Source organism: Amphibalanus amphitrite, unplaced genomic scaffold (genome assembly GCF_019059575.1).
Source record: "Amphibalanus amphitrite isolate SeventyFive unplaced genomic scaffold, NRLGWU_Aamphi_draft 000220F_arrow, whole genome shotgun sequence".
In the NCBI taxonomy this organism is placed as follows: domain Eukaryota; kingdom Metazoa; phylum Arthropoda; class Thecostraca; order Balanomorpha; family Balanidae; genus Amphibalanus; species Amphibalanus amphitrite.
Window position 1 is genome coordinate 1 of NW_024881715.1, and position 23149 is coordinate 23149.

Genomic DNA, 23149 nt, shown 5'->3' on the forward strand with positions numbered 1-23149 from the left:
TAGTTGTAGCTTATGTTGGTCACAGTGACAGGGCGAATAGCCTTATCCCCGGCTTGAGGGCGATTCGCCGTGCCTGTGTCACGCCGTTTACAGTCGCGCCCCCACCAGTCCATTAGAGAGGCCATCAAAGCACTGTCGGACTGCTATGTGACGGTCTTCTCGGCTGGTTTCAGATCCATCTGCCGAATCTGACTGCTGGACAAGTGTACGAGATACGAATTCAGGGAGCCACGGTTTCACGGCTGAGCGAGAATAAGCTGTACAAGGGTCAACAGTCGCTGCCCAGAAAGGTAGGTGCAACTTGTCTTTCCTCTCTCTCTCTCCTCTCTCTCTCTTCTCTCTCTTCTCCTCTTCTCTCTCTCTCTCTCTCTCTCTCTCTCTCTCCTCTCTCTCTCTCTCTCTTCTCTCCTATCTCTCTCTCTCTCTCTCTCTCCTCTCTCTCTCTCTCTCTCTCTCTCTCTCTCTCTCTCTCTCTCTTCTCTCTCTCTCTCTCTCTCTCCTCTCTCTCTCTCTCTCTCTCTCTCTCTCTCTCTCTCTCTCTCTCTCTCTCTCTCTCTCTCTCTCTCTCTCTCTCTCTCTCTCTCTCTCTCTCTCTCTCTCTCTCTCTCTCTCTCTCTCTCTCTCTCTCTCTCTCTCTCTCTCTCCAGAAATATGAGCACTATGGTTAACATTACAGAGCTTGGTTTATAGGTCAACCACATCATAGTGCAACGTGCCCACAAGTGTTTTCCCACAGGAAAGCGTACTGAACCACTGCTCTGGGCCAGAAACAGACAAGTTTCCCGAACTGAAGCAGAACTGATTCACTATTGTGGGTGGCCGGGAGAACGGTTGGTGTGAGCTGACCTTTCCTTTGTATGGCACAGCGCTCCGGAAATGTCAGAGCACAAGAATAGCCTGTAGGCGGGCGAACAGCAACGGTCAGCGGTCAGAAATCTGTTTACCCGTCTGGGCTATATGAACCGCCGGGGAGGCGCCACCACAGATATGGCCCCCACTGGGGACTACTGTATCATGATTAGATCACTCCCGTGTTTACCGTAAACGCGGCGAAAACAAACGACCGGGTGTGCCGGCACGACCGAGAAATGTTTCATACATTGTTTTTTACCCGCGGTCAAATTTCCGTGGCGACAATTTGTTTTTATTACATAATGGCAGTTAAGAGAGAAAAAGTGCGGACGCTGACGCTGAGGCTGCAGCGTACACAGAATGGCGTCATGTAATTTAGCTGACAATATCTGTTGACATTTGTGGGTGTCCGTCTCGGCGGCTGTAAAAATGGCGGCTTTGTGGCTGTCCCAGCCGCCGCATAAATACCCAGCTGGATTGTGGAGACAACAAAAGAAATGTGCCGTAATAACGGTTTATATGAGACATTTTACAGCCGTGCCAGTTCCGCTGCGGCTGCCCTGAAGGCGGGCATGCCTCGGCGCGCGCTGACTCGTTATAAAGAGCGCACCCTCTCTTGTGGACGCTGCCGATACGTTTCTGTCGCGGTTCGAGGCTGCTGACCTTTAGCATGGTGTGTGTTTTGCGAAACAGCCCGTTCAGTCGCCGCCCGCAAGGCGCCGCCCGCACCGTTTGCCGAGCGAGGGGCGGCGGAAGAAGTGCATGGTGTCGCTGCACGAAGGGGTGGGTGTCACTGGAGAGGGGCGTGGAGTCACTGGAGAGGAGTGGGGTGTCACCGGATGGGTGGAGATTGGAGATATGTCACTGTTGAAGGGAGTCACTCTAGAATGGGTTGGGTGTCACTGGAGAGGGTTCGTGGTGTCAGTGCGGAAGTGGGGAGGTGCCACTGCAGAGGAGAGGTGCCACTGCAGAGGAGAGGTGCCACTGCAGAGGAGAGGTGCCACTGCAGAGGAGAGGTGTCACTGCTAATGATGTCACTGCAAAAGAGACCGGGCGTCACTGCAGAGGAGGGGTATCCGCTCAATACTAGTGATGATCGGGCTGACATAAGTGCATTACTGCTATTGCCAGACCTCTGAAAACCAACAACTGCTATAACCGTGCATTGATAAGGATACTCGACGACCTTGCCTGAATGCGTATGCATAATGCAGCTATGTCCCGTAAATGCATGCGATCTTCATGTTCAATAGGTATTTTATTATCTAAACGTTGTGGTAGTTTCGATAAAGCCTGCTTTAGAGAAGCAGTTTATACAGCTACGTCTTTTCTTTTTCTAAAATGTATATTTTCATCTTAAGAAAGCATTTTCCTTACTAGTTCCAAACTTTCGCCGATGTCACTTTTGACACAATGACATTTTGTGAAGCATAGCTAACCGTTCTGAAGGAATAATTTTGCACGTTAATAGAATTACGTATAGTTAAATTTCGATGCATGGAACCCGTAGCACGCAGCGGTATTTAATCCTGACCTTAAGTCGATCCTTTTATATAATTTATTATCATGCGTCGCCTGCAGGGACGCCCGCTCGCTTTGTTCTGACGTCAGTCGGTTAACCAAGTGCCGCGGGTGTGTGATGTGATGAGCTGACGTCACTGTGTGTGATGTCGTGTATGGAGCGGACCCAGCGTTACCGAGGCGGTGCTCCATCTCGGCGCGGGCCGGCTGCCATCAGGGGCCATTTTCCGGGCGTTTAGGACGCGCTGAGCTCCTTATTAACTCTCAGCTGGTGCTACAGAGCGCCGTAAATTGTGGGACGGCCCGCTCGGGTTTGTCTGGCGCGGACGGTCAGCACGCCAGGGCCGCCGTCCCGGCCAGACAGGCCCGCTCAATGAGGAACGGGTATGCCGCGCCTGGCTGACGACGCGCCGGGCTCCAGGCTAGCCCGCATTGGCATGTCCTCACTCTTGTTGTGTCCTAGTTGCTGTCCTGACCTGTCCTGTGTGTCCTGTCTGACTGGTTTACAGTTATGTGATGGGTTTTTCTGGTCTCTTTGCTCCCGCCGACATTATACCTTCAAAGTGGATCATGACCCTTTGACAATGCCGTTCCTCCCCTGCCTATGCCTATAGTTAGCTGTGCGTCTGTGCCCTGCTCTAACCGTAAACAAGTGCCGTCCGCATCCGTTGTCAAGCTTTGTTTCCGCTGTCACGCTTGTTTTCCACATCCTTCCTACTTTCGATGGCTGATTGATTTGCAGCACGAGAAAACTCGAGTGGTTTGGCTCATATCGTGATATAAACACCCGTCTGGACTTGGTCTCTCACGGGCAAAAATACCAGCAATAAAAGCCACCCGACACGCTACCAACTGCTGTTTCAAGCCGGCCTGCCAACATAATGCTGAAATACGAAGCATTCTCAGGGTTGGGCGGCGCGCCGGGAGCGCGTTGTTTTGATTCGTCTGGCACATCCCCAGTCGACAGCGCGGCGGCGGGCCAGCATCAGAAGTTTATCTCCACTCTTCTGGTTCCCTCTGCCGCTGTCAAACACCCCTGATCGATGCCGTCGGCGGCGTGTCGAAATTGGCCATTTTGCGGGACTCGGGTGGCTGCAATTAGTTGGGGCCAGCCGCGGAGGGCGGTCTGGCCGGTGGGGGAGGGCGGCAAACTTGGCACACGCGTCACGCTACCCGCCAGTGATGATCCAGTGGTGGGCTGAGTCGCGGCGGAGCGCTGATGGTGCCAACTTTGCCGGCGGCGGGTGCGAGCCTCCTCCCGCAGGGGCCCAGAGGACGACGGCCGGTCGTAAGGCAGGCTGAGGCACGTCAGCGCCTGATGAGCCTCTCTGACTGGCCGCTGGCAGAACTAATTAAACGTTAGCCGCGACTCACCATCTCTGCAAATATTTTCGGCCAATGTCTGTTAGTTAATTCGATAAGTACGAGCAATTGATGAGCAAGAGCACGATGAGTACGAACCAAGTGCCTAAGGATACCTAACAAAATCCTTACTTTTCACCTGTTTTCAGTGACTTATCATGGATGTATTTTTGACGCACTCAAAGTTATTTGATTTGTCGTCAGCTGCAGATGAAGAACGCCAAATCCGCTCCTGCAACTCTCGGTGGAAATGTTGCATGGAAGCATTGCAATCTGTTGGCGTACCGTTACCGTACCGTTGGCGTACCGTTACCGTACCGTTAGCGTACCGTTACCGTACCGTTACCGTACCGTTACCGTACCGTTAGCGTACCGTTACCGTACCGTTAGCGTACCGTTAGCGTACCGTTAGCGTACCGTTACCGTACCGTTACCGTACCGTTACCGTACCGTTACCGTACCGTTACCGTACCGTTACCGTACCGTTACCGTACCGTTACCGTACCGTTGCCGTACCGTTGCCGTACCGTTGCCGTACCGTTGCCGTACCGTTGCCGTACCGTTACCGTACCGTTACCTTATCGTTACCTGCTGTTGTCCCACAGGTTCGAATGGGCCGAGGTTGTGAGGAGATTCAGCTCTACAGCACCTGGCAGCACCGACCTCAGGCGGCGCTGGCCGGACCACAGCTGACGGCTGTGTTCGTTGTGGCCTGCCTGCTGGGCATTGTGGGCGTGGCGGCCAGCGGCCTTATCTGGAGGTCAGTCGGAATAGACAGTATACAGTAGATGGTAGACAGTATACAGTAGATAGTAGACAGTACACAGTAGACAGACACATAGTTATACAGACACAGTGACAGTCAGACACATTAACCAGTAGGCAGTGAGACTCAGTACACGTAGATGCCTTTAGACATTCCCAGTGCTCACCTTCCTATAAAACACACATTTAGGTAAAGTTGAAAATACCTACCCTGAACTTTCTTATAAATTTGATAAACTTGGTAAAACATTTTTTTTAGTTTTAATTGGCCACGTTCTGTTTCATATTTACAAGGTCTTCGGGGCGATAGCCTTCAACTTCAGTCGCAATGTTTCGTGTTGACTTCTTCACCTCAAATGCCAAATGATACGCAATTCTTATTTTGTTTTGACGAGAAGGCCGTAGGCGACAGGTGTATTGTTGAAGTTCACCAATTATTTCTAGGTCAAAGAGTGACGCATGAACAGACGTTCATTCCTTTTGAGTCCAGAGTTCTCGTTTAGTATGATTTGTAAATAATAATTTGATAGATTTCCCAGACCTTTCTTTGTAGAGTATCGACTCCCCCTCCTCATATCCACTCGCCTCTCACCACGCTCAGTTTGTCCATGCAGACCAGTAACGTCCTTCCCACTAAACCATGCATGCAGCTGCCGCTTCGCTCATCCTCATAAACCGTCCTCATCCCGGAGACCTTATGAACCGCAGCTGCTTCTCTCAGTGAGCGCCTGGGCGCTGGTCGCGGTGCTTTGCCCGACCACCGTCCGCCTGTTTTGGTCTGGCTCTCCATCCCACCATCCATTTACGCGTGTAGTTTGCGTAATTTATGCGGGACTGCCAACTACTTGCAGGCTAACCCGGCGAGTAATGGGTTGATGAATTCGCAAAGTGGACCGTACCTACTGGTCGGATTATGGAGGGCGGTGGTGATGCGGGGCCACTCGGTGACGGCGTCGAGTTGTCTATCTCATCTGACCTTCTGTGAGGAACGACTACGACTAGAGTCCGCCAGTAATTAGGTCAAACTTGGGCACATCCTGCAAACTTATTACGATATAACTAACTTCTCTGCCTCCCCCGGCATTGTACGTGAAATGGTCATACGAAATCTTGTTAAATCATTACGCGGGCGGTATTTCTAAGTTGCATGATTCTGTCTTTTAACGTGGATACTCGTGGGCTGCTTCAGTGTTGATTAAATTTGAGACTTTGTTAATTTCGACACTTGTGTATACAAAAGCAGTCAACAAGATGAAAGTGGTAACAGCACCCAAGTGCCATGCCCTGTGAAGTTATTTATCGGCTGATAACACGGCCCATGGTCCCTGAATATCACCATTCGGTGGTCCGTCCAGCGCTGGCCAGTAGTGCTACCAACGTAAACCAGTGCAATGGTGCAACCAGCGCCGGTGGGCGTTGTAGACATCGCTAGTCAGAGCTTTAACCATCGTCAGTCAGAGAGCTTTGACCAATGCCGATCAAGCTTTTATCAATGCCGATCCAAGCTTTGTCCCGTACCGGTCAGAGATTTGACCAATCCCTGCCAGCGCTTTGGCCAGCGGCGGTCGTATCTTTGTCCAGTGGCGGTCAGTAGCACGGCTAACTCGGCCACCTCAGTCTACGGACGGTGTGTGGGCCGACTGGCCACGCTGGAGGACCACTCCGCCGGGCGTTACGGGGCAAACGGCCGACCATCAGTGGACTATCCATTCCGGGCCAACGGCGCCGATAAAAAACGGCGACCGACACCGAGCACGCCCCCGCTGCGGGGGATGGGGGGGGTGTCTAGGTGCTTGCCATACCGACTCACGCCGACCATCGGCCCCCAACCCTCCCTCAATCCCACACACCCACCTCACTGCCGACGTGACTGATCATTCCCCACGAGCCCTTAGCCACCCCCGCCAGTGAGAGGAAAGGTTAAAAAACGGATCGTAGGGTAAAGCTCGGCTTGAATATTTTGTGAACTTAATTGGAATGTTTAGTGTGTGTCCTTACAGCTTCATGCTTAAAGATTTTAATGTTCATTTGCACATAAGATGGCATACCATTGGTGACTTTTCAGCCGAGATGAACATGAGACAAATGAGGATGTCACTGTGACAATGAGACAGATCAGTTCTGTCAGCACCTCTCTTGTTAGCTGTAACTGACCTTTAGTACTGGGAGTTGTCGCTCAGTGAGCACGGCATGGTGAAATGAGTCACTCTGACGACCGCTTCACTTGTTTATTCTACGAAGTTTGTAGAATAAACAAGTGAAGCGGTCGTCAGAGTGACTACGAACGATGCTGTCTACAATCACGTCAAATATGAAAAACTTTTTTTTCCAGCAATAAAGGGATATCGCTAAAAGCATTCTACCATGCTGTCAGTGTGATTGCAATAAAATGCCATAGTCAGTGGCAACAAGCATGTGCATATTTACCATGCTGGTGTCTCTGGAAACTTCGTTTGAAAGCGCCGGCCGCCGGAAGTCGCTACCGGGCACCGTTTCTAGTCATATTCCGTTCCGATATGCGGCGATCTGAGGCCTCTTGCACCAAACTACCTAGCTAGGTAAAATCGAAAAACCGGTTTCAGAATAAGCTAATCTAACGGTGGTAAATTTGTTTGCAATAGCCCATTACATAATCCTACATGTGCTTGCTAAATTTTGCACGCAAATTGTTACATTTGAGACTTAGACTGGGTATACGATGCAAAATAGTCCAAGCATTGGTGCAAGAGGATTTTGGTGCAAGAGGCCTCTGGTCTGATTCCGACGTGCCGCCGCCGCGGTTGTTAGGGCGAGCCAAAGCGCGGAAAATCGCTGAGAGCAAAGTAACTCATTGAAACAAGTTCGCCCAGACTTTCTGGGAAGCGGGCGGTTCGAGTGAAGTTTGGCCGCCGCTGAAAGTCAGCTCACGTGCGCGATATCGAGTCTGACTTGATCAAAGCCGGTCGGCGCGCGCGTCCGCCCGCGGCGGCCGGCCCCGATACGCCGTACGGACCAGTCATAATGGTGATGCTCGGTCGCTCCGACACAGATTCGCCGCAGTTTAGTGGGTGCTCCGGGAAATGTCAGCGCCGATCAACTCGGCCACTGAAATGAAATGAATTCCTCAGCAGTGATCGAAAATTTCCGGAGACAAATGGCGGGGGAGGGTGTCATTCGGGTGATGGGTGAAGTTTTAGAGCCGCACGGGCACTCCGTTTTCACATGAGCTGCATTATGTCAGTTTTATTCAAGCTCAATGAAATACTTTGCTGTAACATAAGCAAGCATGATCCGTGCATACACGGATCATGCACGAAGTAGCATGATCCGTGCTACTATACATGCCAATAACAATTAAAAATGCATATCAGCCATGTATTTGCTTGCCATTACGTTTGCGCTAATGTGAACACCACTTTAGCCAGCCTACGCACAAGGACCTGAAGTTGTCATGCTGAACTAAATGCAGCCTGGCCATCATTATAGAGCGGTGTTTTTATGAACACTGACGTGCGTTCAACTTGCCATAGTGTATGAGCATTATTACTACCGACGTAATGGCATTCCCTAGTGCCATAATACAGTGCATAACAACCTGAACTCCGCATACCATTGCCCAATAAGGCACCATTCATCCATTTTATGATGTCGTCAGTATGTGCATGGAGCGGGGAGTTTATTGTACCCAGTATCCTATCCACGAGCCTTTTGCTGGCTCTGATCTCCAGTTTAACTTGTGACGAAGTGCCTCTGTCTGCGACGAGCGTGTTTAATTAAGCACGATGCTTTGGATGGGAGCCACCTGATGAGCGGGGCCGTTCTCAGGTGTTAAACAGACGGTCATTGCGGTTTGAGCACTAACGTGGAAATGGAGAAAACGGGATGACACTTTTTAAATGGTGTCGCCCTAAAACTATAAGCTACAAAAATCTCGTTTTGAACGTTAAATGATGATGTTGAATGTTGAACGACTAGCGGATCAAATGGAGGATTAGAGATGCCACTCCATCACCTTTCACCGTCCCTTGACGTAGTTTCTCTCCCTGATGTTAGACGTCGCCAGCGTCGTCCTCCGACCAAGGTGGTCGACAAGACTGGCTCGGCCTCTGGCGGCGTGCTCTCTGGCTGGGCGGCACCCTCGCACGAGGCCGTACCCGCCCACCTGTTTGGTCAGCACGTTCACCAGTTGAGGGCCGATTCTGCCGACGGCTGCCGACGAGAGTGGGAGACCCTGCAGATGGCAGCGCCCCTGGCGGACGGTCCGCGAACTAACGGCACCACCAAGAGTGCGGCGGGCGCCGGCCCCGACGCGCACTCAGATAAATGTGAGTGATGACCCTCAGATACCGACTCAGTCATGCAGGTTGAGCCAGTCCGCCATGCTGGTAGCAATTTTACAAAGTTTGGAAAATCGGCAAACTTAACTGATGGGCTGTTTGTTTTCAACTGTGCGTGAAATTAACACCGTGTACCAGCTACTAATTATGTTAGCTGATACAATGTGCCGGAGGTCGCTCACTACACCAGAAGTGTAAATTTCACGTTGATTACCTTTGATATTGTTGCCTAGTCCCAGTGGAGCAATCAAGCTCCTGCGAGTGTGGTTCTCCTACCTTAATTACCTGGCCGCTTATTGACCTTCGGGGCACACTGTGCACCAGTCTTGATGCGCCCTGAGAAACATCCACAAACGCTCCACCTGACTTCGTAACTTTGACCTCGTGACCCTATGACCCCTGGCTTCGTGATCCTGTGACCCCGTGACCTCTTGACCAGTGAGGACATGATCCATGACAATTTAACCTGCGCACCGTTATCCTACGACCCTGACACCGTAACCTTGATCCCTGATCCTGAAACCTATGACCTTGGCCCCTTGACCTTGACCTCGTGACCTGTGACCCCACAGACCAGCTGACCCGTGTAGCGGTCAGCTCACGGCTGTACCGCAGCCGCGCTGTGCCAGCCGCCTATTACGTGGACGGTTACCAGAAGGCACGGGCCTTTATCGTGACCGAGAGACCGGCAGCGGGCGCCGCCGATGTCCTGTGGCGAATCGCCTGGGAACAAGGAGTCACGGGCATGGTTATCATCGGCACACTCGAGGTAAGTAGCAAACGAGGGCCCGATGCATTTTTTTTTTAATTCAATCTTTTCTTATTCGCAGAAGTGTTAAATTAATTGCGTGACGGATGGTGAAAAATCACTTATGTGATTCTAATTGTGATTAACTTGATTAGGCAGCTAGTTATATAAGCATGTCGCAGCAGCATTTCCATTGGCCGATTGCGAAGCCGCGCAGTGGTCGCTCGGTCGGCCGGTCGGCCGGCTGTGTTTTTTGGCCGCAGTTTCGCGCGTTGGCAGTGCCGCTCGTAAAGTCCCTTTAGGAGCCAGGTCGGCTCTGTGCCCGCCCTCCTGCGGACTGCAGCTCTTATCCGCCGACTTAAATCAAAGCTGGCGTGGATATTTGAATAATTCGCTCTGATCCCCTTGGCCGCAAACAGAGCCCTTGCAGCCCTCTGGGATGTGGCGTATTTATACACCACGGGCGTCGTTAATACAACGGAAAGGCATAGTATAACTTTGGATGAGATCGAGATGGTTTTGCAAAGTGCCAGTGTGAGGCGGCTCGGTCAGTAAAACGCAGGACTGGTAAGAATTATACGATGTTTCTTCATCCACGATGTAGTTACCATGTGCTCTCATTACAGACTACTATTACGGGAAAGTGTCAAAATTTAATATGAAATGAGAGCTGCAAAGACAATCCATAAAGGATCCAACTCATTGCCACTGCAGCCAATGAAGAATGTATTATTTCCCATTGTAAAAGTAAATGTGTTAAGGCCATTACAAAATCACGATTCACCGTATTTTGCCTTGCATCGTAAATACACATCACATGCCTACTTTATCCCTTCGTCCACACCACAGCCATGTATTTTCGTCTCATGTATAACTCGGCCTCCACTCGCTTTGCATTTGGTATCCGCAGAAGGCAGCTCGCCTGTGGCCGGACTGGGGCGCGTGCCGGCCTTTCGGCGACCTCCAGCTCGAGCTGCGAGAGGAGCTGCAGCTGGCCGCCTGCTGCGTCCGCCAGCTCGCCGTCTCAAAGCTCAAGGTACGACCGTCGCCGCGCGGGTCCTTCATAAGACTCCGTTCCGTTCAATACGGCGCGGAACGGCTCACTGCTGGCTTACGATGGCGTTCGACTCAGTAGCGACTGGTTCGATTTTACTCAGCCGCAGTCGGGCAAAATTCAATTTTATCGGCACCGAAGTAGCTGCCACGTGGGAGTTCGGGACTATGATTCCGGCTGGTCCGCAGGTGGCAGCCGGATTGGGTGTTAATAGAATTGGCTGCTAGAATGCGGAAGTAAGTATAGGGTGGTGGTGTGGATACTGCATAAATCTTGTGGAATAGGCTATGAAGCTTTCACTTTGTACACTTACATTCACGCAATTACATTGGCGTCATTTGACATTGAAGAATGCATGCTGCCGTCATTCCTAATCAGTTTGTTGATACCTAAGCGTCATGCCACTCAGCTTCTTTAAAAACATTGTTTTTAAAAGGTCGAAACAAATCGTTATGTGCACTGTCAACTCCAGCATTTACGTAGAGAACATAAGTTTGGTCCGGCAATATATCAGTTCACATAGTCCGGAGCGAAATCTGCTAGAACGGCAATGGACCTTTGAAAACCATATTCTTGTTTTCCTTTCAATTCTGGTGGAGCATACATATTGCGTAATTAGTTTTGTTTGTTAGCATTGCATTCATTTTCCTGCCTCCAGCTCCGCCGGCCAAGTTGTGTGCCGTGCGGTACAGCATAAATTTCAGGCGCCGACTACTAGTGCCATCTAGCGACAATGTTATAAGCTGTCGCAGCGGTGGCTCAGATACGGTTAGGTGTTTACGTAAGAGTGGAGCGTTGTAATGTTCATCGTAGTGATACAAATGTAATGGTACAGAGACTAATAGCTGGTACGTGGTCCCTATCACGCACACCTAGCATGTAGGTGGCTTGTGGGCTGTGGCTCTTTGACACCTAGAATGTTGACAATGCCAGTTCCAGTATTTGTCTTAGGCGTTTCCTTTCAAGATGTGGCGTCTGTTTTCCAACAACCAATAATTATTTATGATGTGTGTAATGTATACTCTAGTGCCCACCACCCGTAGATCCCGATGTGCTCTTACAGAAGTGCATCATGCCGTTCTGTAATCGCGCTTATGCGAATTGCGAATGCTTCGCATTGGCACAACGCAAAACACAAGGAAAGGACATCAAAGATATCACAAAGTAAAAGGTGGACTATTCGAAAGTGAATTATCACTCGTACGTTTTGGCGCAGTTTTTAACACCTGTAAAGAATTGGAGTGTATCTTTAACGTTGGCTTCAGAATTAGTGCATGTTATACTGGCATGTCGTACAGTAGCGGCGGAACACCTTCAGTTAACCCGGCACCGCCTGGGCTATTTCCGTACCCACATCAGCCTGGGGGGGGGTCGGATCCGACCCCCCCCTGTTATCTCGAGAACCAATGGTCGTATCGAGCCCCGCGAGGCGGCGTTCGAAAGGTCTCTACGAGACCTTCCCAAAGCACTCTTAAGATTTTAAGATTGAGGTCAACTTTCGGGTCAAGGTCAGGTCAAAGGTCAAATTCAGGGGTTTGGCATGATTAGGCTTACGGACAGCGGAATCGATAGCTGCTGCTCGAAACTCACCACAAATGACCTCAAAGACCTAGTGAAGGTACCATGTGCGTATAGGGGTCATAGTAAGTACGGGTCAAGGTCAGGTCAGGTCACGAAAGGTCACGGTTTTCACTTTCTGCTACATGGGCGTGCGACACATGTTTTATGGCTTATTTTTCACGCCAAATCCGATGGTAATGGTTATATGTGACCCCAAGTCACTTTGCTGGTGATAAGTGTGCATTGAAAGCATAAAAAATCGTTTATACTAAACGAGGGCTGAGAAAAAAGGTCATTTTTTCAACTTTTTATTTTTGACATAAAAATGCACTTTTCTAGACGAGCTTTGTCCCAGGAATCTAGTGGTGCCATTTGTTTTCACATGCGATGTTCAGAAGTGCCTCTAATTCGCGAAAATGCTTATGACGTCACCATGCCCTATACATGTTGGAGCTATTTTTTACAATTTGGGGGTCAAAAATCAAGATAGAAAGTTGAAATTTGGGACATATAATGTTCTAATAGAGCTCTATAACATATATTCCGGTTTTTTGGAAATTCTCAAAATTTTGGATTTTATTAGCTGTTTTCAAAAAAATATAGTTTTTTGAATTTTTAGGGGTGAAAAACGCATTTTATGGAAAATCCGAGATAGCCATTTTAAAGAACTCGTTGAGCTGCGTCTTTTCATGTCCTTAATTTGCAATTTGCTTAAAACCTCGATTTTTGGCGATTTTTTAAACATTTACCATTTTTTGACTGAAAACGCCATGTAGTTACATCACTAAAATCGATATATCTCAGAAATTTTTGAAAATTTTTTCTTAAAAATTGCACAGGAGACGTCAAATTGATGGGGGAGAAGGTATGCGAAGTTTCAAGTTGATAGCGCAAGCGGTTCATGAGTTATTCAAGAAAAACGGAGGGGGGGGGGTCGGATCCGACCCCCCCCCAGGCGGTCGCGGGTTAAGGGGGGGGGGGCAGTGCCGACTTTTTTTCTACGCCGCCACCCATTAATAGGTGACCAGGAGTGCCCCCACCCTCGAACCCAGGGACACACAGTACCCTTACGTTAACACCAGAGAAAAACAAAAAAAGCAATGTCGCGGCACTCCCAGCTAAGAAATGGAAAAGAAATAAAAAGAAGACAAGAAGGGAGCGAGGATGTAGGCATGGTATAATCATAAGATAGAAAGTAGTCAATGAGCTCATAAGTCATTGACTGACCCCCCACTACAATCCCCAATAAAAAAGGTAAAGTGATCATGGGAGACCCAGCCATGCAGAGAATTTAACATTTATACAATTTTCACTTTTGGTCCCATTCTTTCCATGCAACGCCCATAGGGCTAATGTTAAAATGCCAAAATCAAAGGGGGGCACGGTGCCCCAGTGCCCTCCCCCTTCCGCCGCCTATGACGTCGTAGGTTGTTCGCACATTGCACACCAGACACAAATGTTGCCAGAAATTTGCCGGTTGATTCATGCGTCCTTTATGTTATGATTGAACAAATACGTCGAAAGAAACTATCGGTAATTGTATTGCAGACTTGCGTATTACAGGGATCACTTACCATCAAAAGTGCCAATATAAATAGATATTGAAAATATTACGCGTAATTTATCATTTATTTCGCTACGCTGTTACATAAGAAGGATGATCAATGATCATGCATGCTGAAACACATGTGACGTGGAAATATTCGGCAGTAGTCAGTGAGGCCAGCATGAAATTAACCAGGCATGTAAGGAAGTGGACATGTAAGAAAGGGGACAGCAATGAGAAATAACATTCAGTCATCACAACTCACATGCCTACGAGTCCTTTACCTAGCCGACAGCCACTGTCGCTGTTTGCAGGGTAAATCGGGCGGCGGCGGTCGTCAGGAGCGGCTGGTGACGGTGTTCCAGTACACCCACTGGCCGGAGTACGGCCTGCCTGAGGACACCCTGCCGCTACTGGACTTCGTGCAGCGCGCTCTGAGACATGAGCCGCCCATCAAGAGTCCGCTCATGCTCATATCCGGGTAAGTCCCCCATCAGGAGTCCGGTTATGCTCATATCTGGGTAAGTCCCCCATCAGGAGTCCGCTCATGCTCATATCCGGGTAAGTCCCCCATCAGGAGTCCGCTGATGCTCATATCGGGGTAAGTCCCTCATCAGGAGTCCGTTTATGCTCATATCCGGGTAAGTCCCTCAGGAGTTCACCTATGCTCTTCGGGTGAGTAGCACAGTAGTGATAGGGGCTACAAAAAAGACAAGGTAGCAGTTACAACTGATTAGTTACCTTGTCGACAGGGCCACAGTGCAGGAAGCGCCTTGTTATGCTGGGTGGAGTGATGTACTTACATGCAGTTGTTTAAATACAGTTGGGTGATGTGTAGTAGCTTATATAACTTCGACAGCCCAAGAATTGTTAGATTCTAGTGCAGGTCACTGACGACTGATAAACAATGCAGAGATGTGTGCTTTTGTAACAAAGTCAGTGTATCAAGAACCGTGATTCCTCGAAACATAAGGCCGCCAAGTACTACCGGACAAAAATAGTTTGATTGAAATTTAAAAAGACTTCACTTATGTAAGTTTGTGCCGATGCACTTCAGATGGTTCAGACAAAATTATAGTTGTTTATCGATGAAACAGCCGGCGGTTGAATTACAATTTCAAAATTTACAAACATCTCTCTACTAGTCTGCACTTTGTACGTGTAAGTAATCTGAGCCTCAACAGTCATATAAAGTGAATCTGAACGTGAACCGAACGTTAAAATTAAATCTGGTCGGGTCCCTGGCCCCAAGTGGCCGGCGTGCCGAGGGAGGAGGCGCCCATCTGTCGACTGGTTTATTCTAGGCGGATCTGGATCCATCAGAAATTGATTTACATGGTGCCGATAAATTACGGCTGGCCACCGAGATGGTCGGCAAAGTGAGCGGTAAATCAGCGGTGTCAGAGGCGGCCGATGGCCGAGCCGGCCGCGCGGTCCGCTCGTCTGTCGCGTGACCACAGTCCCCCCTCCCCCTTCTCCTCACCAGCCGGCCCGAGTCGTCGCTGCCCTACAGGCTGTGTCAGCCGAGACGCTCCGTTTTCAAACATCAAATCACGAGTATCCCTTCATGATCGTCAATTATACCTAGATTTTCCAATCCACCCAGCGCCCATTTTCACCTTTTCGGTTTAATTTAGTTTCAAGCTTTGTTTGTCCAATGCCCGTCTATTTTCTCTGCAGATCATTTACTCCATCCGTGCTTTTCCTCCAGTCTCCTTTGTTTACTGGGTTCAAACGATACTCGAGTGTCATCTCAACTTACTAATTGGACCGTCCTTGCGTCATTGTGTCTCTGTGTACTGCGCGGATCGTTCCCAATGAGCCGTAAGATATCGGCAGACACCCAAGCCCGGGGCATTAGCCGGGGACTGAGAGCACACTGAAGCGACTGAAGTGTGTCAACTTTGAGTGCCGCCAGCGACTGGCCCGGACCGGGCCGCTCGGTGAGCCGAATTAATCCTTCCAAGTCACGTTCAAATGCCGCGACAGACGATCCCTGTGCTGGCAGACTTGGGCCTGACTTACTGCTGTGATTAGGGTTCAGGTGGCTGGAGGCCCCCGGGGGAGTCGGTCCCGCTCGATGGCTGAGCCGAGATGGTGCCGTCTCGACGGCCTTTATTGCCGCGTTGGCTCAGCAGTTTCCGCCCGCTTGATGCATCGCTGTTTGGCGGATCGGTGCATACGACAGCGGTGCTAGTTGACGCTAGATTACATTTGTTTCCTGAGGCATGTTTCAGGGTAGTTGTAGCGTATTTATTCTGCAGTGTATGTTTGTGCAGCTCGTTTGTCTCCTGTGCGTCGTTTCACACAGCGGCAATGTGTTGTTGACAGAAGGTCGTTCTGTGGAGCCGGTCTATACCTGGGACTGGTGACACTGCTCACCCAGCTGAACTACCGTGGCGAACTGGGTGTTTTCTCCTACTGGCAACACATTATCGGTGAGTTCCAGCCTGCGGCGACTAGGTGCGCATTTGCTGGAAATGCGTGGGAATCCCTACCGGTACTGTGGATGCTTCATATGTATGTAGACCTCCATTAGGTACTGGGTGGTCGCCCATATCGGAATCAGGCACTAACATTTACTTTTTATTCTCATATATGTATTTATAGGCTTTTAGGGCCGCTGTCTCGCTACTGCAATGCATCTTCAACCAGGCACCTCATTATTCGGCCAACCCTGTTTTGCTGGCGGCATAACAGTGTGTTCGATCCCAGCCTGGTTCCTCCCCCCTCCGTTCGCGCTCCATCGCCGGCTCTGTGGGCTCGGCTCGCTGTAATGTATGTTGATCGAGTGCCATAGTTTGGTCCCGGGGGCGGACCGCTACTGTTCTCTCCAAAACCCTAACACGCACTAACCTGCTGAATTATCCATCGGATCCGCTACGGAATTTCGATGTACCCTCCCTCTTCGAGATGGTAAATAAAGCAGAAAGGATTTTGGAGAGAATTTGTCGGGGAATAATTTGTTAAAGTCGCTCAGGAAGTGATTGATTATTGTTGCGTCATGCATGTTGCATAGGTGCCTTTCGACTAAAATTTAAAGTGAAAATCAGTTTGAAGCAAATTTCCAGACATCAAACGGGTTTGAATTTTAAGCTATTTACTTCAACAGTTGAAAGTTCAAACTAGAAAATTTTGAATTTCCTTTCCAGTCTTCCAGATAAGCCGTTTCGATAGTTTTAAACAGGTCCGTCAGGCATTTTATTTCGTTCGAGCGCAGCACATTTATAACCTGTTACGCTATGAATGATACACAGAGTCGGGACGATACGTCTATCGCTCTGTTCAGCCCTCAGCTCTCTGACGTCCGATCTCCCGTCCTCCAGGCCAGTGTCCGAGCCTGCTGCCGACGGTGGAGGAGTACTCACTGCTGCACGACTGCCTGCTGGAGCGGGTGACGGCAGGGGAGACTCTGGTGACCCGCGACGGCGTCCGACGCTACATCGAACACCTGGAGGCCACCGCCGACGGCTTTCCCTACCCGCCCGCAGAGAAACAGTACAAGGTGGGTGGGCATGAATGTTTTACTTTTTAGGAACGACCGGTGTTCCAGCAAAGTTTAATTTACGGTACATATTCTAGATAATTTTCATTATAGTTGTGTTTTTTACGTAATAAACTTGAAGTAATCTCGAATTTGGTAGGAAATTTACAAAATAAAATTAAACAGCATAAGCTGAAAATGCAATCTCAAAAAATTCAGATTACCTGTTACCAGTACGCAGTCCCTAAGTTGGCAATTGATGGTATGTTAGCAGCATCGATCAAAGACGATCCGGCTTCTTTTCGTCGTAACCAATGATGCCTCCATTGAGATCATCGTTAACAACAGGATGCTCGACGAGCATCGACGACGAGCGACGAGCAAGATACACGAGCATTGCTCGTGTATCTTTTCACATCCGTCTGCCTCGTTTCAGCAAGCTATCGCGATGGACGCTAACCTATACCTGGTAGCGGCGGCCGCCAAGCCGTGTAACGAGCCGAAAAACCGCAGCATCAGCTATCTGCCGATGGAGACGTCCCGAGTTCGGCTGAAGACGGCCGCCGCGACCGACGGAGGAGACTACATCAACGCTTCGTGGTTACCTGGTGAGAGGGGATGGTGGGGTGATGGGTGGGTGATGGTGGGTGAGGGACGGGTGTAGGGGGAATGTGGGGAGGAGTGGGGAATAATGGGGTGGAGACTAGAGTGATTATGATGAGCTAATGATGGGGAATTCGGAATGGTGATGTAACGACGGGTAACGTTAGCATAGCGATGGAATTATGAGGTATAATTAGGCGCTCGATGGTTTGGGTTTGTGAAATGCGTTGAAATGACGACGTTGTTTCTGAGGTGTAAATTGTCTTGGGATCGGTTATCTTTCCGTGAGGAAACGACGCGACAAGGAAACGACGGAAAGGACTATGGACAATGGAAGGGCAATGACGGAAAAACGGTATTTAAGTGATTAACGGTAGTGGGACCTTCGCAGATACTAATGAGCTAAGAGCTAGATAACGAACAAATCCAAAGAGCTAGAGAGCGGTGCTTCGTTAACCGCTATGGCCGCATTTTTACGTTTTAACACCTTGTCAGTTAGATGTGGTGTTTGCTGAGCTCTCATCTTTATGTCCGCCTTATTTGATCTCCCTGGCATCACTTGAATTTCTCACTGAGTTAAGCAACGACATGTGTCGCCACGCCGCTGATTACTCCAATTTGCATTTCTTATATCTGAAAACCGCTTGATCTACCTCAAGTAGAAGACAGGCCCGACAAATTTACATTTCTATCGGCGTCACCTTTGTCGTTGTCGGCACATCAAAGTTGGCCTCGCCAGTGGGTCCACTAACTTGAGGTGAAGTTACACGCCTCACCTGTTCCACTGCAGCACTCAGGTAGTTAGAGCTCTGTCTCCGGCCGTGACGTGGCATTCAGGAAAAAGGCTGGTGCCGAGCGGAGAAAGGTCTTTCGACACAGCCTCCGCTGCACCAGTGTTTCCTAGGAAACCAATGCCTAACAATATACAATGCACAATGCACACACTGCTCCGAAGGCGAGACGTGGCTCTCCCTTTCTCCCTCGCTCCCTCCCCCCCTCTCTCTCTCTCTCTCTCTCTCTCTCTCTCTCTCTCTCTCTCTCTCTCTCTCTCTCTCTCTCTCTCTCTCTCTCTCTCTCTCTCTCTCTCTCTCTTTCTCTTTCTCCGATCAAGAGAAACTGCGTTCCCTATTGCTGACTGTTGAGTAAGTAGTTGTTGCCAGTTGGCCAAGAAAAAGGTGTTCCTTTTTCAATAAAGTATTGAATATAATTGTGCTCCTAGAGGTTCCTAGCAATACGCGGGCCGAAGCATCACAATAAAAGCTCGCTGCTTTACCTTGAATTTACCTCTGCTCGGCCTGTGTCAGACTGTAAGCATGGTAAGCACTAAGAGCAATGCGGTTCATAGGAGGCAGCGGTGGCACTAGAGTACATTACCTACCACTCTGGTGAGCCAAGCCTTCAGCTGAGAGCACGCTAATAACGGAAGTGGCCGTGTCGAGAGCGGTCCCAGGAGCTAATGGCCAGCGGAGGGGAACACCGCGTCAGGACCTTACGCCTTGTAGAAAAGGATTTTCGTGGCTTTAGTTGGCTATAAGAGTGGCGGTGTATGCCACTTACAGAAAAAGCTTAATTTATATAGAAAACAATACTCTCACAGCCTTTCCTTTGCATCACTTCCCTCCATAGAAACCTGTTAGATTTAGGCACGATGTTGTAATATCGCTACTTAGAGGTCAAGTCCCTGCTACAATTAATGACGTCCGTGTCGTTTTGCGTCCATTCGACGCATCGTTTGGTCTTTGGTCTCCACTCAGCAATGGGGTGGAGGTCAAGTGACCAAGCTGATCAATACTTTGCCTGGCCAACGTATGCGCAATGACCACAGTCGTTGCTGAGGTAACTGCTAGGGCTTCCCCAGTTCAGCTTACCTGGTCACCTAACTACAAGCTGTTTTCTGTCGCCAGGGTACCGTCTGATGCAGGAGTACATCCTGACCCAGCATCCAGTGGCCAGCACGGTGCTGGACTTTTGGCAGATGTTGTGGGACTACCGGGTCACTACGGCCACCTGCCTGTCACCGGAGGTCAGTACAGGGGAATGAATTAGAAGTGTGTGTAGGCATGATATCAGTCCCGAAAAGTTTTTAGTGAGCCTGACGTGAAGCCCTTTATGTTATTACCGGAGGCCCTGTACGCATCTACTCCTCTTCTGTTAAATGTCCATCACATGCCGTGACATGAAAGCATTCGTGAATCGATATCAGAAAGATAGTGGGGTCAATGTCTCATATGTTTACCTTCAATTGCGTTAAGTAAAGGGACTTTTTCTTCGGAAATCTTCCCTATACTCTATGCCATTCTGGACCATGACTTTATCGTGCCTCGGTGACTGAAAACTTCAAAGAGACCTGTCAGATACCTAGGTACTTCATTGTGTGCCAATGTGAATTACATCTCATAACGTGTGCGTCACAGCATAAGTCTGCCATAAGTAATGTGAGTGCTGCTCTTCACCGTCAGGATTTCGGCACCTTCTGGCCCCTGGAGGAGGAGGAGCTAACCGGAGCCAACTTTGTGGTCCGGTACATGTCGGAGAGCGCCGACTGCAGCGACACCTACAAATCGTCGTGGATCATCCGCTCCTTCCTCATGGAGTCGACAGAGGTCAGCACACTCGCAGCAGCTCGACCACCAGCTCAAGTTCTCAAAGGCCACATCTTAGCCACCACACCACAACTCACAACTCTCGTTTGAGCTCTGACGTCGAACCTCTCCTTACGAAGATGTTATCCAAGCATATATTTGTATTATTCTTTTTGTTTATAATCAAGAAGCTACATTATTAAATTTGCAAACAAAAATTATGTTTACAAATCCCTGATGCAGCCCAGTGCGTCAACCCTGTCACACCGCCCCCGATGTCCGCAGGGCGATGACGACCTCACAGTGCGGATAGTGCACCTGCCGCTCTGGCCAGAGGAGTGCTCCACAGACGCGATACTGGAGGGAGTGCTGGGTGTCACCGAGATCCAGGGACAGCGGCACACCCCGCTAGTTGTCATGGATAGGTGAGCGGGACAGCGGGATAGCGGGGCAGTGGAGCAGTGGGACAGCAGCGGGACAGGGGGACCAGCGGGACAGCGGGGCAGCGGGGCAGTGGAGAGTGGGACAGCGGAGCAGTGGAGCAGCGGGGCAGCGCGGCAATGGAGCAGTGGGGCAGTGGAGCACTGGACAGCGGGACAGCGGGATAGCGGGATAGCGGGGCAGCGGAGCAGTGGGGCAGCGAGGTGCTGCATGGAGGGAACAGTACAGCGAACACAACAGAGGCTGGGGTCAAAATGTTATGTGTTGGTGGACGGCCTACTTTGGGCCTTGGGGATCCCTGCTGTGTATGCATTGTGGTTGGGGGAGGATGGTAGCAGGTATGCGTAATGTGCAAATCATAAGGACTTTCAAGCTTGTATCAAGCGCTGTTTTGGTTGACTTAGTGCATAATTACTTTTTCAATTGAACGCACCCGTCAACCACTGATATGTAAGATCCATAAGCCGTTAAATAAGACCCCTGGCTGACCTCGACGCCAATAACTCTATCGTGCTAGGCACATGCCTCTGGCAGAACAGAAGTCCGTGAAATGTTCGTATAGTTACTCTTAACCCCGCCTGTGCCGCATCGACCCACAACGGGCCAACCTTTGAGCAACACCACATTTTGGGAACGTATCGAAAAGAGCACACCATTGACCAGTCACGTCTCGGTAATGTAATCCTCATTGTGATGTAACTTGTCAACTGTTCATAACTAACGGTAGGCGGTACTGGCGCATTGTCGCTCGCTCGTAAAGATATGCCTCCGACGTTACTGGAAAGGCTGTATGATAAAGTTTTTTTTTTTTTAATGAGAAAGTTTGAACGTGAAGAAGTACATGGCTGTACATGAAATCGTAATTTAGCGGTACTAATTACGTGTTGTATCATAACATTAATGTATTGCATGCTGAGCTCTTGCCCCGTTGTCTGCCATGAAGGTACGGCGGCACCGAGGGTGCCAGTTTCTGCGTGCTCAGCACCGCCCTGAGGCAGCTGCGGCAGGAGGGCTCCTTCGACATCTTCACGTACGCCAAGCTCTACCACCAGCGGAGGCCGGGCATCTGGAAAACCATGGTACGTCTAACGTCCCTGCGTCCCCAGCTGGACTTTCTGTACCTGTACACTGGCGTGATCTCTGACCCTGTACGACATGTGACCCCTAACGTCATGTGCCCCCAGCGGGAGTTTCCGTAACGGTACCCCTGTATGACCCTGACCCTATTTGTTTGCCAGAGGGAGTTTTTGTATCTGTACCCCTGTGTGACCCTAAACCCGTATATGACCTTTATTCTTTGTGTGCCCCCAGCGGGAGTTTCTGTACCTGTACCACGCCGTGGAGGCGTGGCTGTCGGTGCGGCGCTCCGCCGCCCTCTACCGTAGCGACTCGTGCACCAGTATCTGTCAGAACCGCAGCGAACTGGAGGTCAAACTGAGCGGCGTCGATGGGGTCATAGTGTGAGACGGGCTCGGCCAATCAGCGCCCGAGATAGGCTCATAGCTGCCGCGGGCAGCCAATCACAGGGTGACGGCTCAGCGGGCAGCCAATCGCTGACGGCGAAATCCATAGGTGTCCAATCAGAAACGACTCAATCAGCGAACAGCCAATCGCATGTCGTGATTGTGCTGTAATAATGTGATTGGGCATGAAGACCGGCGATCGCACATATTCAGCGTTCAGTCGCAGGACAGAGATTCCCGGCGAAGCTGATTAGTTCTGCCGGGTGTAGGGCCCGGTGAATCACCTTGACTACGGGAACAGACTCGCCAAGTGTTTTAGGTGACCAATCCCAGAAGTGTTTATACGATATACGGTGCGTTGTGCTACTTGAGCTTATAGTGAACTTGAACTGGAGCCATACGAGGGCTAGTGGCGGCCCCAGGGTATGTAAATCCGATGAGTAGGGTGGTGAAAATTGAATACGTGATGTGGCATTATACGGTGAATGGGTTTTGGAGGTGAGACATCATATCAGTTTTGTGTGCTGTAACCCATCATATCATTTATATGATGTAGGAACGAGTACATCTACTCCATGATCTCAAATATAAAGAAGCATTCCCATTTTTACTTTGGGTACTTTATCCCGTTGTCGTGAATGTGGTTTTTTATCGTAATTCATAAGTCATATGGAGGAAACTTCTTACGTAGGTTCGATAAACGTTTGTGTATTCCATTTGCTTGGTTGGTTCATGATAAAAGGAATAGGTTGTTTCAACTGAAACGTGAGCGACTCATTGCCCTTGACTAAAACATTTGTATGTGCAGTGTTGTTATAAATAAACAGAGGATGAAATAGTCATAATGTTTGC

At 49.7% G+C, this 23149-nt stretch overlaps 1 protein-coding gene across 1 annotated transcript; it reads left to right on the forward strand.

Moving 5' to 3' along the window:
• Positions 1-173: 173 nt before the first annotated feature.
• LOC122385488 (tyrosine-protein phosphatase 99A-like) lies at positions 174-23136 on the forward strand (the record flags this gene model as incomplete). Its single annotated transcript, XM_043373822.1, has 14 exons — positions 174-290; positions 4341-4495; positions 8533-8804; positions 9389-9585; positions 10475-10600; positions 14039-14205; positions 16056-16162; positions 17051-17229; positions 17645-17816; positions 19716-19834; positions 20271-20414; positions 20679-20818; positions 21778-21913; positions 22146-23136. Coding segments are annotated over 14 exons (2184 nt in total), but the record flags the coding sequence as incomplete, so codon positions are not given.
• Between the last annotated feature and the right edge of the window lie 13 nt (positions 23137-23149).